Here is a 15,100-nt window from a genome sequence, read left to right as displayed (position 1 = left end):
GGTTAAGAGATGGGGGGATGCATGTGTTGTTTCTTAGTTAAGAGCATCCACAATGGTAATAGGCCAGCCATAGGTCAGCCACTCTCTCTCTCTGTCACGTCAGCAGCACTAAAAATCCACCTGCCACATCAGATTTAGGCCAGCCATTGGCCAGCCGCAATAAAAATAATTCAAAAACAACTACATTTTACGAAATAAAATTTACGATTAAATTACGGAATAAAATATACGGAAAATTCATTCATTTCATTAAATAAAAAGGTACATAGATTAAAAAAAATACAGGATTTTTTTTTTAAAAAAAGGCTTCCACTCACGAGCCCCGCCACTCTCTACTCCTCGTCGTCGCCGTCGCCGTCCTCGCCGCCGCCACCCGGGGTATCTGAGCCCGCGTCTGAACCCCCTACCAGTGCCTTCGAGGCATCCAAATCCAACCGCATGTTCTCGAGCATCGAGTAGAGGAACCTCTTCTCCGTGGGGTCGGTTGCGGTCTTCCACTCTTGGAAGACCGCAAACATACGTTCCTCCGTCTTTGCACGCGATAATAAAGTGTACGCGCGTGGAGGTGGGGGGGCTGAGATGACCTCATGGGGCGATAGGGGGGATCCTCCCCTCGCTGCCCGTTGCGCCCGGTTTTGGCCAACTGGGCGAGGGCGACGAGCAACGGATGGAGGGGAGGGAAACTCCTCAGCATCTGGGGGGAGGTCGTGGGATCCGCCGCTGCTGCCGCTGTAGTCGCCGGAATAGTTCAGCCTCTGCTTCTTCGGCCACCCAGCGTCGCACCCCGCCCGGAACTTCTCGGAGTCCTTCAGCAACTCATAGCACTCCCAGAAGTGGAACTCCTTGTACTTCCCCGCCAAGGGGAACTGACTCTCGGCTATCTTTTGGGCGTCGTCCTCATTCTGCCCACTAGTGAGCTGACGGAGGGCGTTGGCGTACAACGCCGAAAAACGGCCGACCGCGGCCCTAATGCGCTCCCACCCCTTTCGGACCTCCTCCCAGCTGAAGTCCTTCCCGTGCGGACAGTGCCTCCTATAGGCAGCTCTGATCTTCGCCCACATGTTGACGACCCGCTGGTTGTTCACAACCAGCGGATCGTCGCACACCTCCAACCACCCCCTGGCCACCCCGGCGTACTCATCCTCCGTCCACTTCCTCCGGGCGGGGGTGTTGTCAACAGCGGGCTGCGACGACTCGCCGACCGCCTTGGCCTCCCCCCTCGTCTTCTTCTTCGCCGCGGCCCGCCCCGCTGGAACAGGAGTGTCCGGATCGCCGAGATCGATCCCCATGTCATGCAATGACAAAAGGTCATCGCCAGTGAACTGCGTCTCCACTGGGGTCGACGTGTGAGACGAAGCCGTCAAAAAATCTAGAGAGGGACGATAGACCGCGTCCCCTCCCGGTGACCCCTGCATCCCGGGATGCATACCGTGCCGCATCCCTCCCTGCCACATCATCCCCATCATCTGCTGCAGCATCTGCTGCTGCATCTGGGGCATACCTCCCCACCCCGGCGTTGACTGCCCGCCGCTTCCCTGGCTCCCCTGCCCCCCGCTTGGCATCCCCCACGGCATACCCCCCTGCATTCCCCCCGGCGCACCGGCCATCATCCCCATCAACTGCCCCCAAGGGACGTTAAAAGGCCCATCTGACCCCATCCAGATCCCACGGGTACCGTGGGAGTATGAGAGCCGCTCGTCGCCGGACTGGACTCGTTGTTGTGCAGAAAGTTAGAGAGAGAAAACTCGTTAAAACAAGTGGTGCAAATAAAAATGAAACTAAAATCGCGTATATATAGGTTTTCAAAAAAAGAAAAAAAAAGAAAAGAAAATAGGCGCTGGCCGATCGGCACGCCACAATGGCGGCCAGCGCATCGGCCAGCGCCCCTCGACCGGCTAGCCCACTCCGATTTTCTAGCAGATTTGCCGCTGGCCGATTGCAATAGTTCGGCTAGCCGATCGACCAGCGCCGCGAATCGGCTAGCCGGCACTGTGGATGCTCTAAGAGATGGGGTGAAAAGTACAGTAAGGCCCATGAAAAGTGAAGAGATGAGACGGATAAGAGACAGGGATGCGAATGGCCGCTCATGAATAGTGAAGAGATGAGACGGATAAGAGACAGGGATGCGGATGGCCTAACGATCCGATTCGTACAATTTGTCAACAGTAATTAATAGAGTACCATTCAAAATAACCATTCAAAATAGTAATGGTAAAATGGTGTGTCGTCTCATATTTCTACAATTTAATCCAGCATGGCTTCAATAAAATCACAAGTAATTATTTTTTAAAATGGAAAATCAGTTCTGAATTACAGAATCTCACTCATACTAGAAACTTAAATTTTTTAAATTTTTTAAATTTTTTATATTAGCATCCAAATGTGTATTGCTACTATTTCTCTTTTACCACATTGTAATTGAAACCATAAAAGCACAGATGGACCTATCATCATAAGATTTAGATAAGCTTTCATCCACTTACAAAAGTACTATTGATGAAGTCTAGAATAGATAATAGAGTGGTCACAATTATTGATAGGGTTATAGATTTTGTTACTCAAATTTTAATTCAACACATTAAAGCTTGACCAATTATTTTAATGTAAATGAGTACCAAGGTATAATAATTTGATATTTAGATTATAAATTTATACTTTCATACTAATATACATTAGTCGCCTTATCAGTTAAACGAAAAAATGAGTCTTAGTAAATATATTATCGTTTTCAGAACATTTTAACTAAAAATTGCATAAGTATGTTAATATAAATATTTTAATTCAGTAAATATGCTTTTTAAACTTGACTTCATGTTTAATTTTGAGCCTAGTCTATTTAACATTTATGAACTTGGTTAAAATAGTTACATTCCTGATTATAGAATCATTAACTAATTTTTTTTTTATTCTATTTTGTTTAAAGACCAAATTTATCATTATTTATGTTAGAATTATGCTCAAAAAAACTTTTTATAAGTTTTAATAATGAATGGAGATCTCATTAACAATTGAAACGAGACAAGGCCTTTTGATATTAGAAAAGGAAAAAATAAAAAGTAAAAATAAAGAACAAAATATTGAAAAGGTGCTTTCAAAGGGAATATATAAACAAAAATCACCATGATTGAAAGGTAAATTAATCATGAAAAGAAAGGCAGTGTGTTACATGAAATGAAAAAGGTATATAATGTTTGATAAGAAAATGATGACAAAACCAAATTAATGAACACCAAAATAAACTACTCCGATGTATACCAAATAATTTGTAACACTACTATATGTTACTCCAAAACTTGAATATTATTTAAATGAACAAATTATTAGAAAATTATAAATTGCGATTCATCCTATAATTTTAAAATTCAATCATAAAAAAAAATTACAAGAACAAAACTATCAGTAATTTTTAGTATCATTTTCTCAAATACTCAACAACAACGTCGATTTGAAATACATGTTCATCGAATCATCAACATATTTCAAATAAATAAAAAAGAAATTGTTGAGATTCATGATTTTAATGGTTGATTTTTAAAATTGCAAGACATAACCCAATTTGAAAAAATTGAGGATTTTTTACAATTTATCATACTTAAAATATACAATAAAATTGACAAATCGAAAGTGAATGACATTGGAGAACGACATGGCACATTGAAAATCATCAAAATATAAATATATGACTTAGATCAAAGATGTGATGTCGAGAAATATTTTAAAGACACTTAAATTTTAAGAAACAGTAATTTAAAGGAGAAAAAAGACAAGACATAAGGATTTAATGCTCGGCGTGCGTGGCCTATCATAAATATATTGATTTTAAAGGAAAAAAATTATTGAAGAAATTTAAAATATGAAAAGAATAAATAAAAGAAGCATATATTTGTACGTGTGAAATAACTAGAGGTCAAATCATGTCATTCATTGTAAAATATTAATACAAAAAGAAATGAAATGTGGAGTAAGAAAAAACAACCAATCTAAATTCGAAGGGAAAACACTTTATGTCGTTATGTAACTACTTTATCGTTTATATGTATAGTAGCATGTGAAATAATGTTTATAATATATTTTATTTAATTCTATTTGATTAAATTAAAATGGTACTGTAGTTGACATGATAATAAAGTACAACCACTTTCGCCAATTATCTGCTTTTATATGAATTATAATTTAATTTCATGTTTTATAAAAAGTCTACCAAGCATACATTTTGTTTTGTCAAGTTTTACGTTGTAATTCATAAATAAAAATTCCAAACATACCAATTAGAAGCGGAAATTTTCACTAGTAAATTCTAAAATTTCGCCGGTAAAATGAATTACCGAAGAATTATTGGCGAAATTAGATAATTTGCAGCTTATTAGCAGTGGATTACTTTCTGTTACTAACTATTATTGACAGATTAATGGTAAAAAAAATGGAAGAAAATTGAGATAAGTATTTAGATAATATAAGTATTGATGATTAAAAAATTTGGATATGAATGCCTTAATTGGTATATTGATTTATGATGCATGAAAACTATGCATTATTGAATTGGACCCCATTTTGTCGAATTTTCTTTGTCTGAGTAAAAAATATATAGTTTCAATCAATCATATACACAAGACTACCATTAATTATTTTTTGTGGTACAAGAATAAATTCTCATATGCAAAACTTGACATTTTTCACATCAATGGCCCGCGATATTATAAAAGTGGCCCATCCATCTATGACAACTATTGTTTTATAATTGATAGTATTAAATTTATATTATAATAATATATGTAGGATACTGATATTTTGAGAAATCTTTCTTTAGGTAATTGCAGACCCAATTTGGATGATTAAATTATTATACATGTATAATATCAGTCAAATGCTATACATAAATTGTATAATATCGGTCTAATATCGTTCTATTTTTCTGTATTGTGTATGGTGGAACAATAAATTGTAATTTGTGGTTTCATAACTCATACAATCTGCAAATAAAATTAAAAATGATAGATTGTGGTGTGTGATTTCCAATCTCTCATATTGAATATTGACTAAACCTGTCAATATCTCACTATAAAATTTGGCAAGTCAAATCAAGAATTTAGCTTCTTAATTATCGTTTTAATAATCATTGAAGATAAGATAAGATAAGAATGAAGTGTAGATATAGTACAAATAAAAGTAGGTAATGAAAGCTTATATTTGTTGAAATTATATCAGTCCGGCCCCTTGCCCACGTATCACTAATTTAGAGATAGCAACTCTAAATAAATAAATAAATATAGACACTTTTTAAAAATTTATGAGTCTACTTATCTAAATTGCAAACAACATTTGTTGAACAAATAATTTTATATGAGCTACATGGATAACATACTTGATTCTGCTGTTATGTTTGCAATATATAATACTACTATTTAATTACACCTTGAAATAAATAATGGAAATAAACAAGAACAAAATTCAAAATATTTGCTTAGATTGTGTCAAACCCACCCTTTTATTTATTGGAATTCATATTTTTATTTTCTCATAATAAATTCATCATGTTTTCTAATTCGTACATTTATATGGTAGTAATTAAGAATAGATAAAATTCAATGTTTATCTATTTGGCTTATCTATTACAAAAGTATAACCAATTAACCATGTCACTTTCTACTAAATGATCATCAATTTCTCAAATTAAGAGTTAGGTAATTCTTCTTTACACGTATCATCAATTTGTTGTTTTTTTTATAGAAAAATAGAAAAATCTGAGGGTGGAACAAATGTCGAAAATTTCTCAATCTACACGATGTTTAATTGTCTTCTTCCTACGTTTATTCTTTGAATTATTGGTTACCATCTAAATCAATCATCTACCATTGGCCACGATTTTTGTCATTTTTTGTTACGATTTTGTATTTACTCATTTTCAAGAATTTTTCATATATAAAAATTCATATCTCTGTCACAGATGGCTTCGATTATTGGGCTCCATTTGTTTTCTTAAATCAAATAGAATGAATTTACTAATTTGGGAAAAAATCTAGAAGAACAGCCGGCAGTCAATAGAGGAAAAAATGGAATGGGAAATGAAATTTTTTAGTAGTATTATTTTAACAATGGAAGAAAATAGAGGAAAAGTCAGCAAACCCAAATTATTAAATTATGGAAAGATAAACATGTGAATAAAATTTTAAACATAATATAGCAAGATTTCCATATTCATACACTACAAAACTATATCATATTACAGGCTATGGATTGATCTTCTTATCATTTCGTCCCCGTTTTCTGAAGTCTCGTCCCTCAGCCGAATATTGCTTCTTGATCAGCAAATTGCGCATTGCTGTTTTGACTGCTTCAGCAGTTGTCAAGGATGCTTCTTCGCTTATTGTCAATCTTCCTTGCAGTGCTTCGAGCAGAGGCTCTCCTCCGGGTACCTCTTTATCTTCTACCACGGAAGTCTCAGGCACAATGGGTTCCGAATGATGAGCACCAAACCCAGAAACGACTCTTACACGAGCTAAGGGTGCGGAATCAGTAGCACTTAAGCTGGATGCACCCATGACCATCCACAACAACGGGACTGAAGAGGAAGCTGAGATACTTGTTGGAATGAATGTCTCTCCAGCGACAGAAACCACCTGCAACAACACTAGGATTAATGGCTAGATCTCGCTTATAGATTCAAGCAATGTATAACAAACGATCAATCAAATTGTGTCTAATGTTGTATAATATCTTTAGAATACTCACTTTGGCAATGGAGAGAGTCCTGGAAGAAAAATTGCATCTTAACAGCATAATCCCTTGCAAACTGACGGGATCAATTTCGGATTTTTAGTGAAAGATTTCAGTAGAAACCTCTAGAGGAAGTTGAGTTAAGAACAAGCGTAAGCTAGAGCTTACCTCTGAATAGCAGCAGCAACCATCGAGCCATCATAAGTTTCGCAGAGATCAGTTACAGCGGGTAGCGCATCCTCTTGCTTTTGATTAGAATTTAAAAGTCCTGTCTTCGGGAATTAGAGGATGAAAACCACAAAAACTACTATATGAGAAAAGAGTAAAATAATGGAAGAGAAATACTCCTCTAAATAAGGTTTAAATGCAATAATGAAGGGATAAAATTACATCCTACCTTAGTTCCAATCTCGCACGTATCCAGCAGAGAACCAGAGTTATAATCTCAGAGCCGAACCTTCAAAATGCAAGAGCTAAGTTAGAACTTAGAAGTGAAAAAGTGAATGGTGACTAATCATATCATTCATATATGTTAACTTCTTCTATAACTCACTGTTGAGTCACCACTTCCAGAGACTAATAGGCCTCGTGCATAATCCTGACTACGGGGAAACGCAAGGGAAGAAACAAACCTGGAAATGATAAAAAGAAGGGATGGGTATAATATCAGTGTTCGATACATCACTAACAGCATCCGACTCGATGATGAGGACAAACATCTAAATTCGCTTGACAAATGGTAACTGAGAGGCATCATTTTCTGCTATAGCAATACCTTTCGAGCGTATTGATCAGATGCAATGACAAAATATCTAACAAATACACATCACAATGCTCAATAAACTCAGGCTATGTTCCCATATAGTTGCTGCAGAGACACAATTGATTTCCATGTATTAACTTATTAAATTTCTCTCTGCTTTAGTATGTGTTACTCAGTTAAGGTGGGTGCTTCATTTTTCACCAGCCAAAAACCATATATGATAAACATAATCCCATAGTCCACATCCATCAAACAGGCAAATGAAAAGCACTTACTCAGTATGACCAAGGCAAAAACATTGAATCTCATGAGCTCCTTCTAAGCGCTCTTTGGAGAAGAGCGTGACCTGCAACCAGATACAATAAGGTAACAATGCCAAAAAATAGAAAAACACAGTCAACCTATTTAATAAAAGTTATAAGCAGCAAATCATTCTTACACGAATTTTGAAGTCACGATCAGCACTGATAATATATCGCCCATCCGGTGAAAAATCCTGCAAAATGACAGTACTAAATGTAAGCTACCTCTTAGATAACATAAATACAATCTCTTCATACTCAAAATTTGACGATTGTCAAATGTTAAATTGTACACACAGCTCAGATATAAAACCACATACCAGTCGAGTAATTATGCTACAATAATGTGAAAGGATTGGGACTGCCTTCTTACGAACCGTAGCTCGATTCTCATCATCATAATCTCCTATATCCACGACATAAACAACACCAAACTTATCCGCAAAAGACACAAACTTGTCATCACCACTTACTGCAAGAGAGGTCACTCTCTTCTCCGAAACACTGCCCTCGTCACAACAAAAACAATTCAAACAACATTCAACAAACTACTACTCCTTTCACACTGAACTGAATCAAAACCTTTTCAATTTCAATAAAAAATGCTTACACTGAATAAACACAGCGCCAGGAATCAGTATCCCAAACTTTCACAAGCTTATCATCTCCACCCGACACAAAAAGCTTCCCGCTTTTACTGTATCGGATGGCGCGAATAGAGTCATTGTGGCCCCCAGTTTCATCCGACAATTGAGCTGCAGAGCCATGTCTGCTTAGCAAAATCATATAATTAACATAGATTTCAATCCAAATATAAATCAAGCTTGTTGCTTTTCTTACTGGAAACTGAAAACCCGGAGATCCGAACCGACGGCGACGGATACGAATTTCTGATTGGGATGGACCGCAATTAGTGCCGGAGCTACCTCTGCTTCGAGTTTCTGCTCGCTTTCATCGATGTCGTGCTCCTCCATTTTTGCTGGGAATTTTTTCCTAGGGTTTGGGATTTGATCGCCGAAGAATGAAGTTCGAAACCGTCCCGCCCAATTTTTGGGCTGAACTTGTGTTGGGCTTGAATTAATTGCCCAATACTTCAAATATTCGATACCATTGATTAATAAAATGGAGTGAAAAATATGGTTAAATGTAAAATATATCACTATTTTCGACACTTAAAAATTTAAATTGCTTGCCCCTTATTATATAGTCTAACTCTATTCGATACCAACATATAGCTACTTTTTTTAGTATGTCTGTAAATTCACTATTAGTTTTTATTAAGAATGGTCAGTTTTTATTAAGATGCTAAAATAGAAAAATAGAACTATTAGTTGTCACAGATAGAAATAAAAGGAGTAACATCGAACATAAATTCACTAAACAAACTAATAATAAAAACAATAAAAAGAATTAGAGCAGCAACAGCAACAGAAAAGGATAAACATGAATGAATAGAAATCCATTGATGTCAAATGTATCTTAAAACTAACCTAGAAAAGCAAGTAATGTAATGGCAATGCCTCATATTCAACAAGTATTGGACAACCCAAAAAAGTATGTCCAAACACCCAACGTTACAGGCAAATCAAAACATGTCTTCCCTCTCTTCCATCACTGCCCCTAAATCCTAAGGTGTGTGCACCCAAGAACCGTCCCCTTGCAACGCGTCATCGGGGCCACCCCGCGCCACACCAACCGCTCGTTCCCAAGCGTCAGCACGTCCACGTCGGACGTTACCTTGATCTCGCAGTTCATCCTATCCGGCCCGATCACACCCCCGATGACGTAAATGTCGTCCCCCAACCCTATCATCGCATAGCCGATCCTCCGGCGGAACTCGTATGCCGAAACGATCAGCTTATATGAATATCTCTCCTGCTTGAAAATTTGGGAGTGGCTCATTATATAGAGCTTCCCTTTCACAACTGCCATGGGACCTTGTAGCCAGCTGAAGTCATGAACAGTCCACCCCTGCTTGATGTTTTCCAACACTTGCACAGTTGATAAACCCTTGTGCAAGATATGAACTTTACCGTCAATAACCACCCCCGAACACGCAGAGTTATGGGATTGGTGGAGATCGGGTATCGAAAGCCATGTATCCTTTTCTGGGTCGTATATCTCGGCTTTAGTGATCGATTTCCTGCAGTTAGTAAAACCACCTGCAACAATTATCTTCTCATCCAGCACGCAGCAAGCAAACATGGCACGAGGGACAATCATGGACGCGCGTAGGCTCCATTCCCTTGTCAGTGGGTCGTACGACCAAACCTCATCGGTTGCAAAACACCCATCTTGGTCACCAGTTAAAGGATCTACGGCATCACTACCACCACCAAGCACGAACAACTTTCCTGCAGCTGAGACAACGCCAAAGTGTGCAAGGTGGCGGATACTTGAGGGAAGCACAGGGAGAGTGATCCAGAGGTCATGTTGAGGATCATAAAGTTGCCATAGATTGTCAGGATCGTATGCACACACACATATGAAGTCCTCAGTTGCATTTACCTCTCTACGGACTCTGAAGAGTTCGGCACTGCGAATGGCTTCCCTCCAGGAACGTGAAACGAATTTGAGCATGGGATGAAGATGAAAAGGAACCCGCGCAAGGCACCTTAAGGCCACAGCATCGGGAAGACCTTCGATGAGTCCAGACATCTGTTGTGCTGTCCACACTGTCAAATCGTTTCTTGTTGGACAATTTTAACTAGCCAATTGCAGGGTTCCCTTCAAGATGCTTAATCTGAGATAGTCAGTAAAAAACACATTAGTACCACTAAAACAACTAACACTAGTTTTTCAGTTTCGAACACATAACAGGAGGATAATCTTCGTGGCATCAAATAAAAGAAATTTAAGAAACATTATGTTGTTGTCAATAGTATCAACCAATCCAAGTGTGACCGGTTTTAACATGAGGTAGACAATTACTATGTAGCAAAGGTGAAATGACATTTAAGGACTAAAAGCTCATCCAATATAACCTTATTGCGGGCACCATAAAACACTTAAATGAATATAAAAGTTCGCGAACAAGGCCAGAAACAAAGTTGCCTGAAAATGAAATTCACTGACTGCTACTCCCTCATCAAGGATGCCAAATTGATCGAATTCTCTAGTATGTAATCGAGTAAGGCTAACTTGTTATCCCAGACTACCAGTACAAAGAAGAATTAGAATTTGACATGAATAATGTAGATGAGAAATTACAAGCTAACTATTCGTGACAGGTTCTAGTTAATATTCCACAGATGATAAAATTGAAAAGAAACTATTGCCTTAAATTACGAACAATCTGTTTCTGAAAGGGGGAAAGAAACACATAAACAACATCAAACCAGTCATTAGTAATAGGGATGGTATGACAAGCTACATTAGCTGAATGAGGCCATCATATAAAATAAATAAGGAAGGGGATAAAGAAGATTACACTATATCCATATATGCATGAAGATTCATCAGACACAGATCAAAAATACTTTTCCCTTTCACCACACTTGACTTTAACACATTTTATCATAACATTTTGCACATACCAAGTTGATCATAATGTCCAAACTTCCAGATAGCATAGCAGTATCTTTCACACTAAAGATTTTAAAAGTAATTGTAGATTATCTATGCTATACCAGTACATCATAAGATGTATTCAGAACACAGTTGTCTAACAAATATACACCAATTCTTATGAAGTTCCCATGGAGCAGCTCCTGAATCTTAGAGCACTAACAATCATAGCAGAAAACTTAATCAGAAAAAATGTAGCACACATAACAAGCAATCATTAATGTGTTCATTTTGTTTACTTAAAATGTGTTCAAGTTCTCTGGTGTTCTTTGGATACTTATTCATTGCGGTCAAACCCATCATGCATTGAACCACACAGAGCAGTGTGGCAATCAAGTCACAGATTCAATTATTCAGAAGAAAATTTAAATAAAAGATAAGAATGAATGTTTCCGCGTATAAAACCAAAACCATCAAAATTATACTGAGAAATTAATAATTTATCATTTCCATCTTAGTGTTTGGATAGGTTAACAGACATAGAACCCCCTTCACACCAAAGACAACGTAGACACAGAACCCCTAATGGAGAAAAGGAGAGACCAGATTGCCAAAAACATTGGTACATTGGTTAGAGACTAAACAAGGTTGGACAAGGCTACCAGTGCCACGAAAAAGAGAACACATGGCAATATATTTTCAGCACTAAAGCCTTGTAAGTCGGAAGCACAATCTTATTGCAAATCAGAAACAAGAACAATGGGTTTCCCAGCTTAACCATACAAGGAAGATCCCAAATGCAGTCAGAGTACCAACTCCAGCATACAAAACCGGAGCTTGCTCACTTAACCATGTTTAAACTTATGACCGCCTAACATCACATTCATATTGCATCTTTACCAAACCCATCCGCACTAATTTGGTTACGCTTTAGGTCATTCGGCAAAAGGGGGAAACCCCAAACAACTTCTAGATTCGAAGCACTCAAATCAATGAGGAACAGCAATGAGGGCACCCATAAATTTGTCACCGCCATAAAAAATCAACTAAACACACTTCGAAAGCCGAAAACACGTGCTCGAATCCAACAAATTCACCATCGAGCTCAGAGGCAGGCAACATGTGAGACCCCTCAATCCATCACCCAAAAAGAACCCTAATTTACAGTTACCAAAAAAGTCGAATTTCGATCACAATTCACAGCAAAATCAAACGCCAAACAACAATAAGAAAACAAAAATAGCTGCTACTCCACTAAATTCGAGAAAGAAAACAATCGAATTACAGCGCAACCCAAGAATTTCAAAATAAAACGAAAATCACGTGCGATAGAAAACCTACCTCAATTACCGAAACCCGATCGAGAAAACAAAATTCCAGCTCAACTCCAAGAATTCTCAGGAGAAATGGAAAAACGCCGAGGCAAAATTCCCCCTTTCTGTGCTGCCGCAGTTATCACCCAAATTCTTTATTTAAAAAAAATAATAAAAATCGGAGATTGAAACGCTACGCAAATGCGTGAAAACACATTTGTTGCAGAGGTGAAGCGAGAAATTGAGACGGGCGAAAAAGTGTGAATTGAAATCAGAAATTGTGTGCAAAAATTAGGTAAAAGAGTTTACCCTCATAATTTGGGCATAAAATTGGGCATTAGGATATTCCGTCGTGCTCTCTTGCCACGGCCACGTGCCCACCACGTGTTCCTTCTCAATTTTGAAATTCCACTCTTTTTTCTTCTTTTTATTTTTTCCCTCTCACTTTAAATGATTATTACTACTCGTATTTTTAATAAAAAAATGGATTAATCAATTTTTCGTGTGGAAATTAATTTTGTGATTTATTTGTTGCAAGCTGTTTCCACCTGTAACACAGCATGATGATGATAAGCCATAGTTTTTTCTTTGTATTTTGGTTGTAAAATGATTAAGTTTTACTTAATTTGCAAGATATGTTGATTCGCATTGAAAATTGTGGAACGTGGTGCTTGTGTATTATTAAAATAATAATCATATATTAATAGTACAGTAGAGCATTGATTGTGGTTTAATTTACGTATAATTTATAAACATTATCTTATGAGAAATAATCTAGAAGTCACATTCATATAATCAAAAGTAAGGAGTACTTGTATATAATTATTACAAGGAGAAATTGTCGAAAGAGACTATCAAATTGTGTCAACATAAGGAAATAGTTGATTATAGTACTACAATTCTAACAGTTTTCTCAATTATTTTATGACCAAAAACTTTGACGTCTTACGTGTCTTTATTTATTTTTATATAAGTATGTCTTTAGCCATTGTTCTTAACTTGTGAATCTATCTTTAAGCTCTCGGATAGATAAAATGGCCAAATACGGATTATATATAACATAAAATGAAGACAATTGGAGATTTTTTTTGACAATATCCATTATTACAAATACATTTTAAAATAATCACTTTTTAATTTCCTAGCTAGGCATTGATTTCGGTTTTAGGAAAAAAATGATCATGGGCTTATATACTATAGTTGAGGATATGTGACATTTTGGTGTATTAAGTACCATACAAAAATGATTTTTTTTATTCATAACTTATAAGTATAATACTACTATATCCTAGTTGAACTTTAAATTATGTACCTACGAAATCAAAGATTGAAATAAATACCCTAAAATCCCATGTGCTCATGAGTCATGATATTTCCAAGACCACGTGTGAAATTAGCAATTTATGAGAGTGGGTGAAATGTTAAACTCTCACAGCTTCGGACATCCATTAAATTGGAGTATAACTATAAACTATTTTTCACTAAGGGGTCTTTTATTTCTCAAATTTAATATTTCATGTATATAAAAAGATGAAGCCAAATAAGGGCGAGTAAGATATGTCCATAAGATCAAATTAAAAACAATACTACTAAATTACACAAGTTCACAAGGAGGAAGGGAAAATGGAGTCACCAACCTGCAATCCAAGCTCCCAAATTTTAAAAACAAGATTTTTACGACCCCTAAATTAGGAACAAAGCCTTAGAATTTAATTAATACTATTGATTTAAAGAAACAATCATTTTCTTAGAAACAATAATTTAATATCCAACCGGTGTGTTTGCTCATCCGACTTGAACAAACTTCATCATGATAGTTTGATCCATCATATTATGAGTTACATGCCTTATTTAAATTGGAATATGTAATTAAAATTAAAATACAAATAATGTGTATGTATATAGATATAGTCATTTGTCAAAACTCATCAATTTCAAGAAACTTATACTAGTATATAGCTTCAATACTTATCAAAATCTAATGCCACAGTCCACAGTACATACTTGTTAAGTATTCATAGGTTTCGATTGTCATAATTACATGTAATTAAATATTATATCTAATTTGATCTCTTGTTTAATTTTTGTTTTCTTTATAAATTTGATCCATGACAATGTATCATGATCACCTGTCTCTACAATACTAAAATTAGACTGTATTTCATGATTAAGCATCCTTTATCTCTATTACTAATTTAATCCTAGATAAATTCTATTCTCTAACTTATTTAATAATTTATCTTATAATTATCTTATCTAATGAATCCAACGCTAAAAGTTAAAGAAAAGGATATAAAGCCATTTGACTGACCCAAGTCCAATGGAAACAAAGGATACGAAGGCAACTTAAATTTCAAACTATTGACCTGTCTTAAACAATTCCCCTAATCATTCACATTGAAAGAAAAATAAACTCCACTAAAAAATAGGTTTTTTCGCTAACTATACTTATTTAATTAACAGTTTTATTTAGACCAATCAAATACTCTTTATCATTAGTT

General features: G+C 36.4%; 1 protein-coding gene and 1 pseudogene across 2 annotated transcripts; both read right to left on the bottom strand.

Moving 5' to 3' along the window:
- Window positions 1–6,155: 6,155 nt before the first annotated feature.
- On the bottom strand, window positions 6,156–8,839 carry LOC125219264 (uncharacterized; annotated as a pseudogene). The gene is made up of 10 exons (XR_016130220.1): window positions 8,620–8,839; window positions 8,390–8,548; window positions 8,100–8,283; window positions 7,917–7,973; window positions 7,753–7,823; window positions 7,268–7,346; window positions 7,112–7,171; window positions 6,883–6,986; window positions 6,730–6,790; window positions 6,156–6,617 (listed from the first exon to the last, which is right to left on the bottom strand). The product of XR_016130220.1 is annotated as an uncharacterized LOC125219264 (transcript).
- A 370-nt stretch (window positions 8,840–9,209) lies between these two features.
- LOC125224168 (Galactose oxidase/kelch repeat superfamily protein) lies at window positions 9,210–12,914 on the bottom strand. The gene is made up of 2 exons (XM_048127526.2): window positions 12,628–12,914; window positions 9,210–10,522 (listed from the first exon to the last, which is right to left on the bottom strand). Exon 2 carries the CDS (start codon window positions 10,435–10,437, stop codon window positions 9,400–9,402), a length of 1,038 nt encoding a protein of 345 aa, XP_047983483.1. The 5' UTR covers window positions 10,438–10,522; window positions 12,628–12,914; the 3' UTR covers window positions 9,210–9,399.
- Window positions 12,915–15,100: the final 2,186 nt, after the last annotated feature.

Source organism: Salvia hispanica, chromosome 1 (assembly GCF_029641045.1).
Source record: "Salvia hispanica isolate PSC_SH4W2 chromosome 1, Shi_PSC_v1, whole genome shotgun sequence".
In the NCBI taxonomy this organism is placed as follows: domain Eukaryota; kingdom Viridiplantae; phylum Streptophyta; class Magnoliopsida; order Lamiales; family Lamiaceae; genus Salvia; species Salvia hispanica.
This window is presented reverse-complemented; position numbering and strand designations above follow the sequence as displayed.

Bases quoted from the DNA above. Each gene is read 5' to 3' on its own strand.
- LOC125224168 (XM_048127526.2), bottom strand. From the start codon at position 10,437: ATGTCTGGACTCATCGAAGGTCTTCCCGATGCTGTGGCCTTAAGGTGC.